The 17,873-nt window shown below is 36.2% G+C and overlaps 1 protein-coding gene and 1 pseudogene across 1 annotated transcript; one reads left to right on the top strand and one right to left on the bottom strand.

Annotated features, from left to right (window-relative positions):
- Nucleotides 1–6,306: 6,306 nt before the first annotated feature.
- LOC135149515 (probable alpha,alpha-trehalose-phosphate synthase [UDP-forming] 9) lies at nt 6,307–11,490 on the bottom strand (annotated as a pseudogene).
- Nucleotides 8,766–10,289, top strand: LOC135149258 (uncharacterized). Its single transcript, XM_064084454.1, has one exon. It carries the CDS (start codon nt 8,766–8,768, stop codon nt 10,287–10,289), a length of 1,524 nt encoding a protein of 507 aa, XP_063940524.1.
- Nucleotides 11,491–17,873: the final 6,383 nt, after the last annotated feature.

The following is a 17,873-nucleotide window of genomic DNA, read 5'->3' as shown; positions in this document are numbered from 1 at the left end:
TGATTTTAGTGAGTTGGAATTATACTAATTATGAGAGAAAATGATAGGGTTCATGATTATATGATATTACATTATGTAATATTTTTAATGAATAGATATGTTCTTCTCCTTCCAACCCACTTCTCATTTTAATAGTCCAATTTACACAACTCACACATATTAAGAAATATTAAATGTGACATGTTTTTATCATTGTCATGCATTGGTTATACAACAATACTAGTACGTTTTCATTTAAAGTCCACATAATTTGCATGGTAAATGATGAAAATTGTGTGGGCTAATAAATATTAACACTGAAACTCTTAAGTAAAAAAGACAAGTCCCTGTATCACCAACTTAAGTAAAAAAAACTCTTTGGTAATATGTAATTTAGGAGATGTTTTAGTTGCTGATATGTAATTTAGGAGAATGAAATTTATTGGTGATGTTTTAATTGGTGATGATCTCTGAATTAACTAACTGTTTCTCATAGTTAATTAAACTTGTGTTGCTAAGGTCCAATGTTAGTTAACTGTTTGTCATATATAATTGTGGAATTGTAGCATAATTCTCTCTTTCTTGCTGATCATTCCTTAACTTAATAACAATCACTTCTGTCTTTATATTTAGTTGTCTAGTTGAGTTTTTAAATTATCCGCATAATTGGTCTCCTTCTTTTAATCCATATATGTTCATTTCTGTAGGATGGCAGAGAAGTTGCTGAATGTGAGGTATAACTATGATGGCACATTCAACAAGACAAGTTATTCAGGGGGAAGAGTATTATTATCAACCGCCAAGACGTGGATGAATTTTCATATACAGTGGTGCTAGAAAATGTCAAGGATTGCCTCAACTGTACTGAAATTGGAGGATTATATGTGCTGAATGGAAAACCCCAACAATGGAAGCTTCTGAAGTGTGATTCAGATTTGCTTCAACTGGTAGATGCCTGCGAAAGTGGTGGGGACATAAATATATATGTGGATTGTGTTGTTGACAAAGAATGCAAGCCACTGGAGCCAGGGGTGCCATTTCTAGTCGTACGACCAAGAAAGAACATACTTAAAGGTCATTTCTTATTTTAAATTTTAAATTTAAATATAATAACAAATTACTAAGTTATATTTACTTATAATAAGGCTTGTTTATGTGTTTAATCTCATGAGACACATGTTTACTGATTTGTGTCTTTTTGCAAATTTCTGCAGAACATCTACAAAGCAAACAGAACAAGCGTACTTTTGTATCTTCACACCAACTACAACAACAAAGGCAAAGCAAGAGGATTCCAAGGTCACCTCAGTTGCAGGAGGTTGAACAGAACAAGCTTCCAAAATCGCCACGTTTACAGGAGCTAGCGAAGAAGAATCTTCGAAGCTCAACTCATTTGCAAGAGGTTCAAAACAACAATCTGCCAAAGACACCTCCAAAGAATCTTCGAAGCTCAACTCATTTGCAAGAGGTTCAAAACAACAATCTGCCAAAGACACCTCCAAAGAATCTTCGAAGCTCAACTCATTTGCAAGAGGTTGAAAACAACAATCTGCCAAAGTCACCGCGTTTGGAGGACCTACAGAAGGATCTTTCAAGCAACCCTCAGTGGTAGAAAGATGTATGCCCCAACGCTGTATCTGCAATGGTGGCGAAAAGGAGGTTACACTTATCAAAAATTGATACAATTGAGGTAGAAAAATTTTCCCTTAGCTCACACCTATTTTCCAACATACCAACTGATATTTTCCTGATTTCACACTTGCAGTCGGGCCGAGTGAATGAGTATGAGCTGCGTAAAATTCAGAATGTGGAAGAAAACAAAAAAAAGGTTCAAGGAACTCGAATTAGGAAATTATGCTGCTAATCCAATTAAGCCGATAGTCCAGCAGAGTATAAAGGAAAAGAAGGATCGGGATGATCCTGAATATGTTGTGGAAAATGAGACGGGAGATGAAAGTGATGACACTTCAGAGGTAATATTTTATACTTATTATGTACACTTATTCTTTATTTGTGATTATTTTATTATTAATTAGCTGTTTGTGAAATTATATGAACCTATTGGGTAATTTTGTGTAAGGGGTTGCATTTGATTTTGCACTTATTATGTACATTTTTTCTTCATTTGTTGGTAGAGGCCTCTTAACTTAATTAGTAATCAAGAATATAGATAAAAAAGAATTGTTAATGCTTTCTTTTTTGAGAAATTTTAAATGTTTTGTGTGGTTAATTTTAAGTTTGTTTTGTAAACGCTTATTCATTTGTATTAGGCTAGACACAATTTGCATGCAATAATTATGTCTTAAAATTTCTAAATGATTATTTTTTTTTATTAAATTAACAATATCACAATATATATCTGTTTTAGTTATTATGTACATTTTTTCTTCATTTGTGTTTAATATTTACTGCATAGGGAATCAAATCTGTCCAGAAACGGAAAGCAATACCTGGTCCCAGAACTCGTTCGCGAGCAAATGATAAGGATTTGGGTGATAAGGATCCGGTGGATCCTATCGACAAAGGCAAAAAAGTTGCTGCTGCTAGTACCAAAAGTGCAAAACTTATAAAGCCAACATGTAGCAAACTGTTAAAACAAGGGGATAATTCTGCACCAAGTGGTACAATTGCTGCGTATATGGCCCTGCGAGAACGTCAGAAGCAGAATCTTGAAGCTGAAATGAGGAGAGAGGATGTTGGTGATACCGATTTACAAAATGGAAGTGAAGGTGAAGAAGTAGAAGCAGGTAATATGGTCATTTGTACTTTATTTCTTCTGTACATCTCATTTTTTAATAATTAGTAGGATTTTTAGCAATAATATGGTAATTGCATTTTATTTTATTTGATGGCTATCTGAACAGAACCTAAAAGACGTAGAGGACGTTCAAAAATGTTAAAAGTTCATGCTAGGATTGCTGCTGAAAAGATCTTTGTTAGACTGAGTAAACGAGGTCAACCAATTGGAGAGCGGAAAACTAGATCCGAGTTGAGCAATTTCCTGGGGACTCTAGTTAAGGATCACGTGTCACTTACTTATGTTAATTGGCATGTTGTTCCAGATGATTTAAAGAAGAAAATGTTGGAATATACTTTGGTGACCTCTATAACCTCAACTTTACTTACTTTTCTCATATATGTGCACCAACTCATTCAAGTTCTATGTTGACACATTATAGGAGAGGTTTGATATTGCACCAGAAGGGGAAAAGTGGGTGTACGAGACACTTAATTCATCCTGGAGAACACACAAGTCCCGTGTCAAGCTGATGCATTACTCCCAATTTGACAATGATGAGGAAAGGATTCAAAACAGGCCGGATCATATTCCGCTCGAGGATTGTAAGATGCTGTTGGACTAATGGGCGGACGATGGAGTTCAGGTATATTTATAAGGTGGCAAGTATATAGTTTAGAAATTAATTTGCTGCATGCCATTTGATATGGAAAGTAAAATATGATAACATTGTTTTGGTAACAAATTTTGGCTGAGGATAATAAGGCTCATCACAATATGTATGTTGAGACACACACTCTCGGTTGCAAGAGTGTTGCTGAGCTTAGAACAACACTGGTATGAACATAAACAACTTGAGTACCCTATAGCTTTTAATAATTTGTCATAAATATTTGTTAATTGATGATGTCCGTAATTTGTAAGAAATAAAATTGAGTACCTTGTACCTTTTTCTTATATTAATTTATAGAGTGTTGATAATCGCCAGTTTGATGTTACTTTTGGATAATTGCCATATGAGTTTATAATAGGCACAGACTTCAATAATATTTGAAGGTAGATTAGGCACTCTAAATCTTCTGCATTTAAATTTTTATTGGATTAAATAGCAGTTTGGACTTGGTACGCTAATTTGAGTTTAGCTTTGAGTTTGGCAGTTTTTTAATTCTATTTTTAAAAATGCACTCAAATTATGTAATGCCCAAATTCACAGTTGTTAAATTCAATTTTAGTTTAATTAGTTTGAAAAGTTCACGAGTGAAGTGTATGTTCCGATTACTTCGATTTTTTGTCTACCTTCAATGTTCCCGTACCAAGCTTGTCTAATTCATTGTCTAGTTACGAGTGAAGTGTTGTTTCTGTTACTTGACAGAAAGAAGATGACCCAAATCAGAGGTCCCCATCAGAGGCTAAAATCTTTGTAGAAAGTCGCAAGCGCAAGCCTGGACACGAGTACAAGTTAAGTCCAAAAGCAATTAAGAAAAAAATTGTAAGTAAATTATCTTCTAAAGTATATATATTTGAACTCATTTTACCTCTACCTCTGTACACTTGACAAAACTTTCTCTTGTAGGAGTCTGTTGAAAAGATAACGAAAGAAGGAAATGATGCAGTTGAGCTCGTTCCCAAAAAGAAAAAGAACCGGCCAGATTGGTTGGTGGGAAGGCAAGGTAAAACAGCAGCTTCGACAGAAACTCCAGTTGATCCGGTTACACAATCTACAGTCGAGGAGCTGCACACAAAGATTGCTCAGCTAGAGAGTGAGATGGAAGCGAAGGTCAATACAAAAGTTCAACATAACATGGCCTGGTTGCTGAAGAAACTCGGAGAGGCAAATCCGGGTCTGAAAGTTGACATTACTCATGACTTTTGTGCAACTGTTTCTAGTGATGGAGATGAATTTGGCACTCCAATCACTCCTGGCACCGCTTCTGGAACCGCTCCTGGCACCACCCGTGGCACCACCGACTCTTTAATATAACTGTTTCTACGTAAAACTTAGTTAATACTCCCTCCGTCCCTAAATACTTTTCCCATTTGTACTTATCACGTTTGCCAATACACATTTTTGATCATTAATATCTTGAATTTTATATTTGTATTAAATATAAAACCTTCACCGTATTAAAGTACACATAAATATGAATCCAACAAGATCACTCATGACTATATTTTATCTTATAGATTAGACGTAAATTAGTAATTTGTCTCATGTTATGAACAGTGCCGACATTTCAAACGGGAAATGTTTTTTGGGACGGAGGGAGTATGAATTTGTCGTCCTTCATTTTGTTGTCAAATTGTTTTGATGTTGCGTTTCTTGAATGGTTTGGATGGGATTGTTTTATGTTGGAGGATGGTTGGATATTTGTTCTTTTGGAGTTTGGTATTTGTAGTTTAGGTGGATGTATGGTGGGAAGTTTGGATGGATGTTTGTTGGATTGTTTGTTGCATTATTTATATTTTTAATGGGAATGCCCCAAAAACAATGCAGGCATTGCAGAAAATTTTCAAATATATGTTACAATAGCTCATTTTAACGTTACAGCTGATTAATGTTTGTGCTACAGTTAGTCCACTTAGTGTTCCGAAAGCACCTTTTTACTGTTACAATAGGCACACAAATGGTGACGTGGCAGTCCACGTGTAGGACCCACACGCTGACGTGGAGAGTGATGGACCCACCAACATGATGACGTGGCTATTTGGGACCCACAGGATGACGTGGCAGCGGAGGCCCCACCACGCTGACGTGGCTTTGTGGGACCCACATGCTGACGTGGTAGTGCGGGACCAACAAGCATGTGGGTCCCACGTCAGCATGTGGGTCCCACGTGCTGACGTGGCGGGTGTGGGTCCCACATGCTTACGTGGCTGAGTGGGACCCACATGCTGACGTGGCCTCTGTGGGTCCCACATGCTGACGTGGCAGGTGAGGGTCCCACATGCTGACATGGCTTTGTGGGACCCACATGCTGACGTGGCTTCTGTGGGTCCCGCATGCTGACCTGGCCTCCGTTGGACCCACATGCTGACGTGGCATATGTGGGACCCACATGCTAGCTTGACCGGTGGAATGTGCTATTGTATCAGTGGTTTACCGTTACAGCATCCCCTTATTATGTTACAGTAGGGCGCTGCTGTAACGTTTTTTGGCTGTTACAGTTGATTCCAGTTTGTGTTACAATAGGGGCCGATTGTAACGTTCGCAAACGTAACGCCCATTGGTGTTACAGTAGCTCTATTATAACGGATTTTGGCCCTATTGTAACATGACTTGGGTATTACAATTGGCCATTTATGGCGTAGTGGATATAGTCTCAAAAATGATAAATGTTATTAATTTAACAAGATTATTAATTCAATGAGGTTTAATATACAATATCTTTATTATGCTCGGACTGTTTTTTTTAAATATCCATTTAAAGTGGGCTATACATTTTTACCAGTTCTGTTTTTGGCCAAATACAAATTTACAAGCATTAGTACATAGTAGTAGGTCTGATGCTGACTTTACAAAAAAGAACTTGCTATATTACATTTATATATGCTCCTATACCAATGTTCACGAACACTATGCTTGTCAGTTGTCAAGGAATACTTGGCGGATTTTCAGCGGAGCTTGGCTGCGTACTCGAAACATTAGCAAGCCACTGGAGTAGCTTCTGAACTTCAAAAGTATCGTCAACAAAGTACTTGGCCTTGCTAGGCTTTTGCTCCACAGTGCAGAAAAAGATTTCCGGAACAGCAGGGACCACCACAGATGAAACAATTTTCAAAGTACCGTCGTATATGTCTCCAATGCAGAGGATGAAATCAGGGATCTCACCATTGCTAACCATTGTCGCGATTACCTTTTCTGTGACCAAGCCTTTGCTTGCATCCTAAATATTTTAGGTTGCTAGTTAAGTAAATTACTGTACAATGCACAGCGAAGACCGAAAGAGGGAGACGAGAGACACATACCTGTGGTTTAAGCTCAACAATATTTTTTCCCTTTCTAACTACTGCAGGTTCGTTAGCAATGACGTGTTTACAATGATCCGACAATTCCTTTGCCTGCAAGGATTCAAAATCATGATCTGCATCTTGACGGTGCCAAACCAAAGCACTTTCTTTGACTTCGATGGTGGAACCATCCGTGAGTTCTGTATATGAATTTATTATACGCTCCACTGTTGCCTTCCACTCGAGATCCACAACCAAACTAGATTGCCATTCAGAAGTTTTCTTCCACCTGCAAACCAAAGGCAAGAAGTGCCACTAGAAAAGGTCTCTAAGAAGTTTGTGAAGGAAAATACCTTATGAAGTACCCATGTTCAGCAGCTAGTCCTAGACCTTCACATGGAGCCAGCCACTCGGTTAAGGAACTTCTACCACTTCCACTAACGATAAACACAGTGTTCTTAGGATCATCACACAGAGTGATAAGAGCAGTTTCAGCTTCACTACTAAGGTTTTTCTTGGCCGAGGAATGAGGAACAAGGATGCCAACAAAGTCTAGAAATATAGCCCTCCTATTTGTCTAGTTGTACGCAGGAACTATGTTTTCAAACAATTTTTGAAAACATAGGGAGAAGGCAGCAACCTTAAATATGAAACTGAAGCCCATACCCCAACATTGATAATTATAGTGATCAAGACATGCTCTCTCCATGCTATGGACGAAACTGCGAGCCCAATACGCCACATCAAGAGACTGAACATAGCTATAGTTCTGCTCTTGTCTTAATTGCCTTAAAAAATCATCCATGGAGATCGTAGAACGCATAGCCTCAGCTACGAAACTAATACCCCATGGATTTATTCCAATTGTTCCACTCAGAGATGGAGAACAACCAACATATTCATAAATGATTAGCACACTTGTTTCGAGGAGAATATGACATAATTCCCCTAGCTTCATCCATAGTTGTAGAGCCCTGCCTGCAAACGAGATACATGTTAGGGACTAGATTCATTCCATCTCTTACAGCATTTATTATGCAACATTCCGAGGCATCATAGTAGGCACTCTTTTCACATTGATCAACTGGTCGATCAATTAGAATCACTAGTTGATGACCACAAGAACCATAAATCTGATTAATCCTGTTAGCAGTTCCATACGTCTCCCATCTCACTTCCTCAATGTCTTCTCCTGAGCTTCTTTCAGGATTGATAATTTGAACAAGAACCACAATATCCCGCAAGTTTTCATACTTCCTCAATAGCTGCTCAGATGCTAATAACTTCAGACTAATTGCCTTGAATAAGTTCATGTCGTCTACACCAACAATTACATGGTTCCCCTTGAACTTCCCTTCGAATTCCTTGACTTTCACTGATGTAGAAGGAATATTCAGAACAGTTTCAACTTTTTCCAAATGAATTTCTATAGGCATAATCTTGATATACACCGTGCGAGCACTATAATCCAGCCCAATTTGTTCTCGTTTGGACTCACAGTCCAGTCCTAGCATTCTACTACAACATGAGAAGATGTGGCGAGCAAAATTGAAAGTATGAAACTCGATGAGATCATAGTTCAACAAAATCCTCAGAATGTCAGCACTTACATGAAGTGTTCGATAGATCTCTGATGCAAGGACTGGACTATGGAGAAAGAATCCGAGTTTGACCCTGTAGCGCTTATTTCTCAAGAACACAAGGACCGCCATGAGGTGATAGTCATGAATCCAAATATAATAGATAAATAAGATATTTTTTTAAGGTGCAGTTCTGCTCCCTAACTAATAGTAGAAATAAAGTAATGGTTATAAGGGTTCTCTAAAATATGACCCAAGTTAATAAATGTCTCTAACCAAAAAATGTCTACATTTTTAATGTGTTTTTTATACACAATAAATTATAACTAATTGAACATCACTAAAATTATAGACACAATTGGGATAAAAAGTTAGGCACATTTGAAAACTTTACAAATATAAGGACAAATCCGACAGTGGCTTAAAAATCCAAATTTGGACCAATTCTAGCCTAAATCTTCTCAACGGGGGCCTGAATTACAGTCCAAATTTAGGCCACTTAGGCCAACACTATTGAATCCATGACTTTCTGGGGTTGTTTGGATGATTTGGTTCGGAGTATTACTCTAGATCAATTTTTATTTGTTGGTGGTGATTTTAATGGTCATATTGGTGCGAGAGCAGATGGGTATCAAGGTGTTCATGGTGGGTTTGGTTATGGTGTTAGAAATGACAATGGTTCGACGCTTTTGGAATTTACAACAGCACATGATTTAGTGATTGTTAACTTTTGTTTCCGCAAGCGTGATGACAATCTAATTACTTTTAGGAGTGGGGGACATGCCACTCAAATTGATTATCTTCTTATTCGCAGTAGAGATTTCAGATTTTGTTCATATTGTAAGGTTTTTCCAGTGGAAGCTTGTGCTTCACAGCACCGTCTTTTAGTCATGGATTTGTCTTTGGATGGCCCACCTATGGAGGGATTGAGAGTTGTTACACCTCGAATTCTGTGGCGTAATTTACATGGATCGAAAGTAGCAGAATTTAAGGACATGCTTGAGGGTTTTTTTAGGTTGGAAGATGATGTGGATCAAATGTGGATACGTATGGCTGATTTAATTCGAGGTGTGGCACGGAGGACGTTGGGAGTGGCTTCAGGGAATATAAAGGAGCAGAGAGAATCTTGGTGGTGGAATGATGATGTACAAGCCAAAGTGCAATTTAAGAAAGGATGCTTTTTGGAATTCATGTCGTGTCCAGAAGGGCCAGATCGGCATATAAAGCGGGAGTTATTTAAACTTGCAAAAAGAATGGCTAAACAGGCAGTTGCGGAAGCGAAAACTAAGGCGTATCAAGACATGTATAGGCGTCTAGGTACTAATGAGGGAGTGAATGAAATTTTTAAACTTGCAAAAGCACGTAACAAGCGCAGTCAGGATATTGGTGCGGTTCGATATATAAAGGACGAGGGTGACCGGGTTTTGCTTTATGATGGGGATATTATAGCGAGATGGGGCAGGTATTTCTCTGAGTTATTTAACGCAGCTCGAGGGAGGGAGATTGTATTCGAGCAAGAGAATGTCAATGTTTCTCACAATGATGTTGGTATGAGTCAAGATATTACTATGGCAGAGGTCCGCGTAGCTTTAGGCATGATGGGTAAGGGTAAAACAGTTGGGCTTGATGAGATTCCGATTGAGGTGTGGCAGTGTTTGGGGGAACATGGGGTACGATGGTTAACAGCTCTTCTTAATGTTATATTTCGGACATCCAGGATGCCGAGTGAGTGGCGATTAAGTGTTGTTGTACCCATCTATAAAAATAAAGGTGATGCTCAAAGTTGTAGTAATTATCGTGGTATTAAGCTGCTTAGTCATACGATGAAACTTTGGGAACGAGTTATTGAGTGCAGGATTCGAAGAATTGTTACCATTTCAGTGAATCAATTTGGTTTTATGCCTGGGAGTAGGGGTGAGCATAACCGGATATCCGGTCCGGTTATGAATTATAAACCGGATATCCGGTTTTTCGGATCACTAAAATTTCATTCCGGTTCCGGTTCCGGTTTAACCGGATATCCGGATATTCGGATATCCTTTTAAATCGGATCGGAAAACGGATTATCCGGATCCCGTTTCTTCTCCGAGAATAGACGGTATTACATTTTGATTCAAGAAATTTCTAATAATTAACTTTACTCTATTGAACAACTGTGAAAAGAAAAAGAAGCAGACTCCCATAAGAAAGAAATATGCAAGCAGAAGGTGTAGGCACACAAAAAATTTGGTAGAACTAAAGCAATGCAGAGAAAAGGGAACATTGTGTGGGGACGTCTTATGGCTGTGCACGCATGTGGCATGAGAGAAGCTATGCAATGTGCAATATGGAAATTAGCTTGCACTCTCAATATGCAAAGTCTAATGAATACTTATGGATTACTTGTTTTGATGGCAGACCCCACAAATAGGCTGGACAAGGTAAAAGTTGATGTAGCTAAATTAACTGATGCAGCATGCAACATCAATTAGAAGATATAGCCAGAGACTGAATAGCATCATCAATAAAATGAGCTGTGAGGCACATATAACTTAAATTTTGTCCAGAGGTCCAAGCATCTGTTGTTAAGCAAATTCTTGAGGATAATTTATTAAAATAATCCTTTAACTTCCTCTTCTCCTCAATAAAAATAGTGTAACAATCTCTTGCAGCAGTGAAACGCGAGGGAATTAAAAATTCAGGATGCATGGCCTTGCAAAATAAGCGAAAACCTTCTCTCTCTACGAACATAAAAGGTAACTCATCCATAATTAGCATCTTTGCAAGCGCAGATCTAGAAACCTCTTGATTGAAAATCCAAGGTTTTGACACACTAATTGTCTCAGTAGTTCCATCTTTGTTAACAATGGTTTGAGATTCAAAATTCAAGATCTTTTGTTTTTTATCCAGATTAGCAGGTAACATCTTGCATCTCTTAGTGTGATTAGCTAAACAAGTAGTTCCATTGTCAGGGTTACAGCCAATCAATTTAGAACAGTAAATACACTTATCCATATCTGGATCATCAGTTCTTTCATAATGGTCCCAAACAGGAGAGGCATTTTTTCGTTTACGAGAAGAATTGTCACCTCGTTTTGACCTTGATCGTTTCTCCTTATGACTTGACGAGACTTGAACATTCTTCTTATTTTTTTCCAAAGTGTCTTCTTCGTCATGCTTCTGTTGTTGGTTGTTTGTTTGCTGACTAGTTCCATTCTCATCTTCTAAATTTACTACGTCCATGTGATCATCAAGATGAGTTGACATTGTTCTTTATCTGCATAAAACCGTGTCTTAAAATTCTTTACTGATGCGTGAAACAAAAGAGAAACAATATATATATAAACTTAGAACCATGATCACTGATTCATTGATCAGATACTTACTTTAGATTTAAAAGTTATAACAAATAATATAATATACAATAATTATACATACCTGATATCGATAGCCGTAGGCGATGGAGTGATGCTGTATTGCTGTGAGTTGTGATGGTTCTGGCCTCTGGGGTTCTTACTTCTTAAGGTTTAACGTAGACTAGTTGGGCACTGCTTAGCAGATTAGAATTTTAGATGGCTACGTGACCTAACAAAGTTTGATATTAGATTAAATAATTTATATATATTATTTATAAAAATATTTTTTATATAAAAATAATAAAACCGGATCGGATCCGGATATCCGGTTTCTTGTATATATGTGATCCGGATCCGAATCCGAATTTCTAGAAAAAAACCGGATCGGATATCCGGTCCGTTTTATTCGGATCGGATATCCAAATTTTCAGATTTTTTAAACCGAATACCGGACCGGAAAATCGGATAATCCGGATTTCGGATTTTTATGCTCACCCCTACCTGGGAGGTCCACCATTGAGGCGATTTATCTCATTCGCTGTCTTATGGAGAAATATCGAGAGTGTCGTAAGGATCTTCATATGGTGTTTATGGATCTTGAAAAGGCTTATGATAGTGTACCACGGGTCGTTCTTTGGAGATGTTTAGCAGCGCGAGGAGTGCCGGAGGTGTATATTCGGACCATACATGATATGTATTCAGCAGTGGGGACGTGTGTTAGGACACCCGTTGGGGATACTCAGTATTTTCCAGTTGAGGTGGGTCTTCATCAAGGTTCGGTATTAAGCCCTTTGCTTTTTATATTTGTTTTGGATGTGATTACCCGTGACATTCAAGCTCCGGTGCCTTGGTGTATGCTTTTTGCTGATGATATTGTGTTAATCGCCGAGTCTCGAAGTGAGGTTAATGTGAAATTGGAACAGTGGCGTATGTCGTTGGAGGGTTATGGATTGCGTCTGAGCCGTTCTAAAACCGAGTATCTCTGGGCCAATTTCAGTGAGGAGATTCATGAGGCGGATGTTGCTGTATGTATTGCGGAGGGTCGTGTACCACAAACTAATACCTTTAAATACTTGGGTTCTATCATTCAGAGTAATGGCGATATTTCTGCGGATGTTACACATCGTATTTCGACAGGATGGCTTCGTTGGTGGGCTGCTACAGGGGTGTTGTGTGATAAGAATGTACCTTTGAAGTTGAAGGGTAAATTCTATCGTGTAGCAATCAGACCATCATTATTATATGGTTCCGAGTGCTGGCCATTGAGAAAGGCTCAGGAACGTAGGCTAGAGACAGCGAAAATGCGTATGTTGCGTCGGATCTGTGGTAACACCATGACAGATCATATACCGAATGATACTTTTCGACGTCTTTTAGGTGTTGAGTCTATCTCTAAGAAGATAAGGGAGGGACGTTTACATTGGTATGGACATGTTCGGCGTAAATGTAACTCAGCACCGGTTAGGAGAGTAGAACACATATCGGTTCGGGGTAAGAGAAAGAGGGGTCGGCCTGGTCGGACATGGGCTGATCAATTAAGTTTGGACATGGGATCCTTAAATCTCACGGGTGATATGACATTAGATAAGAATGATTGGAGACGGCGTATTAGAGTAGTAGAGACTAGGTCTCGTGGCTCACAGAGATTATGAGGGTTATGGTGTATGTTTAAAGGGAGGGTTCAGCTCAGTCATTACAAGATGCATTAGCGCCAATCAAAAATGTTTGGGTAAGTCCCATGTGAAGAAGGCCACGGGCTAAGGTATTATATTTTTATTATAGCACACACTATTTTATTTGTTGTGCACTAAGCCGGGGGTCTTCACAGAAACAGCCTCTCTACTTTAAGGGTAGGGGCAAGGCTGCGTACATCTTACCCTCCTCAGACGCTGCTCACTGAGTATGTTTGGTTTGGTTTGGTTTTATATATTTAGTTAATTGATTGATTATATGTTAATATAATTATTAAATAGTAATAAATTACATTTAATATTTTTTACGTACTTATTATAACATGTATATATTAATTGTGAAATATTATAAAATTAAACTCTCTTAAAACTTATTAAATTCAAATTAACAATAGATTAAGTATAAAATAAAGATTACACTCAATAAAACCCAATTCCAAATATAATTTATACGAAAACATTATATAAACTAAAATTTCGAATATATAATATAAACTAAAATTCAAATTTAATCAAGTAAGAAAAGAGTGACATATGCAAGATTTTAATACCATGTACAGATTCAAAAATTAAATAAAGAACAAGCACGAGAAGGAACACAAGGGAAGTCAAGATTTTAGTGCAATTTATAGCAAATCCTTACCAACTCTTGTCTGTGATAGCATTACTCAAGAGGTTAGCCCCATCTTCAAGCCAACAGAATATCAACTTGCCCAAAACCTTCAACATCAGCTGTCTGAAAAATCACCATCAAAACTCCCCTTAAAAGTATCAGGTGATGTCTTGAACTTACTCCACATTTCCATATACTATGGATCACCACAAGTATGGTATATGTCTTGATTTTTTTCATTCAGAAACTTAATTATTAAGCTCTGAAAAGTTACCATTTAACTTACAAGTAACTTTTCTGACAATTTCAAGCAAGTACTTGATATGATTGTAGCCTGAATCTGCGCAAGCTTCCTTGCCAACACTGGAACACAGATCATAGACTCGTCAACTTTAGAGAACAGTGGATGGAAGCATACTTTCCGCGATTCATCACCAATCCAATTCCCTGTTTTATCTGACTTGCTTCTGCCCAACATTGACATCATCAGCTGTGACTTTGTCACGCAGTCCCTCCGGAGATTTATCTGATTTTGTATGTGCAGTCAGTGTCCTATATCCGCCTGTTTTGTCCACAGACTGCAACATTCGAATAGCACAGAAGTAGTAAAATCAATAGTTGCAAACGAAACATTCAATATAATATTTTTCCTATGGTTTTATGTACATTATTTATACCATAAACTTGTTCATATATATATTTCCACCTTGTCAGTGAGCCGTAACTCTCGTGATGCTTCTTTCACAATTTTATTTCTCTATAAACATAATATGAAGTAAGGTAGAAAATCTATCAAAACATGATTTAGGTCGAATTAAAACTGGAATCTCTCTTCTTTTTTTCTTTACGAGGAACTACCCCATTACCGGGGGATCTCAAATATCGGGTTATGGACTGTCCGTCAACTACTAAGGGCAAGTGTGCTAGGCATCTCCTGAGTGAGTCGAATCTTGGTATACATGATAGTTATAATAATTGTGTAAGAATATTATATAAGAAAGTACCTCGCATCAAATAATCAACACCAAAATACCAAACAAGTGAGGCATGTGAAAACTATGTTGTACTTAAAACAGGTAAGCTGGTAATTGAACGTGCACGTTTTACCTTTATGTCTTCCAAAACCCATCAAATAATCAACACCAAAATACCAAACAAGTGAGGCACGTGAAAACTATGTTGTACTTAAAACAGGTAAGCTGGTAATTGAACGTGCACGTTTTACCTTTATGTCTTCCAAAACCCGCCTCCTACGAACTGAACAAACAGTGCTTTTATCTCACGGAAAGCTAGAACCTAAAACTCTATGATGAATACAATTTCTGTGTGTCAAACAATGAAGCAATGGACTCAATTTATAGGGGTAAAAAAATGTAACCCCCAAGCTAATTGAAATTGTAACCCAATAAATTAATTCTCTAACCCCAATTTAAATAATTTGTAATCTACACAGTAATGAACAAATTAATCTTGACTCATTATTATAGGAGTCACACAAATTAATTAACAGAAGTTCGAAAATAAAGGCAGTCGAATATAAATGGTCAAAAATAAAGACGGAAGAATATAAATGGTCGAAAATAAGAACTATGACTAATTAACTGGTCCAAAACATATATAAGTTCCACCGGGGACCGGATATGACTGGTCGAAAATATCTCATGGAGAAAGTTTAGCCTCCCACTATATTGGTTGAAAAGATAGCGCCCGAAATTAACTCCTGAGTGGAAATTTTCCCACCATTGTTCTAAAAAAAAATTCAAAATGATTTATGTGATATTATTGGAGGCGATTCGATTTCATTCGAATATCTAAATTCAACTACAAAAAGGGAATGATATATTAATTTCGACCATATGATTCATGCTATTGTTCAATTAAATTCGATCAAAAATAAAGATAGACCAATTAAATTCGACCAAGTATGTTCGACTCTAATTGGTCGAAATTAATATGTATGTTCAATCAATTTTGCATTTTTTCTAATTCTAGGTGGGAAATTACTTTTTTTGCCTGAAATAATTTTTTGGGTTGAAAAATTCAAAATGCTAATCGTGATCGTTCATGGTCGAAATTACCTGGTCTAATATTTCGGTCAGAATTAATTAAGTTCGATCGTTTATTTATTTTTAACATGTTTAATTTCGAATAGTTGCAGAAAGGTCGAAAGTAAAAATATTTGACCGTTATTGTCGAAAAAAGAAGACTCCTATATGAATGTTGGATAATGAATTGCTTAATAAAATAGAAAGATGGATTCAAATGACATTCTAATGAAATGAAATTATAAATCAGAGATGGTTGGACGAGAGGTGGACTATAAATGTTGTATTAAATCTAGGTTCTTAGCAAGTTGTAAACAACAAAACTTTCTTATAGAAATTATAGTCATAATTTAGTTATTTTTATTATTTGAATAAAAGTTTGGGTGATTAAATTTTGAGATGCAAGATTTTGTGAATAGAGCATAATTATTTTGAGAAAATTTTAATTAACTATCGGAGATATGAGATTCGATGATTGTGAGTGCAGTAATTTAAATTTTAATGAGTGCAAATTCAGTCGGATAACCAGAAAAATAATTATATATGATTTTACAAATTTCATATTTGGAATAGATTTTGATTGAGTGCAGCTTGTTTTTTATAAATTGAGGATTTCCCTTAGTAATATTATTAGATAAAAAGTTATTTTATTTTCCAATTTTGGCTCTTATAAAGTTTGCACTCACTTTTTTTTATATCTTCGGATATTGAATTTTACTATAATATTTTTTTCCACGTGTATTTGATGTTTATTAATATTAACATATCATTCATTATCTTATTATTTTTTCCTACTTTGTTTTTAAAAATTAAATTTTATTTGTGCTGACTAGTATTATTTTTGTTGGGTATACTTAATTTTAAGCCTTTTATAAAATTTTTAATAATCTATAAATTCAACTTTTGGAGTTAATTAAAATTAATTAGATTTTAAAAATAAATTTTCTTTCAAATAAAATTTTAAAATATTATTATTTAATTGATTTCAATTATAAGACATAAGAAATTGAACGCACTCGGTCCCTTAGATCTTAAACTCTCTTGTGTTCGTCGTTACATTTTTGGTGTCATGTGACCCAATAATTGTACTCCCCAAAACAGAGAAAGAAGAAGTTGTGCCATGAACAATGTCTTCATAGCAAAAGGGGATTGTGGTTGCTTAAAGAAGGAGGTTTAGGATGGACTACAATTTTTATAAGTTAGCAGCATTGAGTGGCACAGTGCATTAAATGGTTATCCCAAAATAATCTTGTCCATGGGGTTTTTGATATATTAAAAAAATAATTAAAAAAGCCTCCATTCAGCGCCTTATTCAGTCCTTTCTTGAAAAAGATATGCAGGACATTGTTGTACATTTTGACCGTTATACTTCTTTGAAGAAATCTAAGAGATTTATACGAGCAATATTATGTTATATATATATATATATATATATATATATATATATATATATATATATATATAGGATCAAATAAAAATTTTATTAAGTTACAAACTTACAAACTTTTTTTTGAATTTTTTTTATTCTCCCAACCTGTTAATCCTTAGTTATAGAAAGTATGTATGTTGAAAATTATTGAAAAAACATCGTAATTTTAAAAATAACGCATAGATAAATCGTGCATTCAACACATTTGTAACTGAGGTTCAACATTGGGTGTACAACATTTATTATCATTGTGCTGAATATATTTAAAAAGATGCTTAAACTAGGTAGGGTCTAGAAAGATATATATTGATTATATAATACGTTTAACTTAGTTCCTACATTAAAAAATTAGTTTATGTACATCTACAACACAATTTTAATCTATGTTTACCAAAATATCTTCAAAAATTTTGAACTCAAGTTATATATGTGTTGAACAAAAAAAGTTTGTAAGTTTTTAAATTTGTACCTGAACTCTCCCATATATATATATATATATATATATATATATATATA

The sequence above is a fragment of the Daucus carota genome, chromosome 9 (assembly GCF_001625215.2).
Source record: "Daucus carota subsp. sativus chromosome 9, DH1 v3.0, whole genome shotgun sequence".
Taxonomy (NCBI): Eukaryota; Viridiplantae; Streptophyta; class Magnoliopsida; order Apiales; family Apiaceae; genus Daucus; species Daucus carota.
This window is presented reverse-complemented; position numbering and strand designations above follow the sequence as displayed.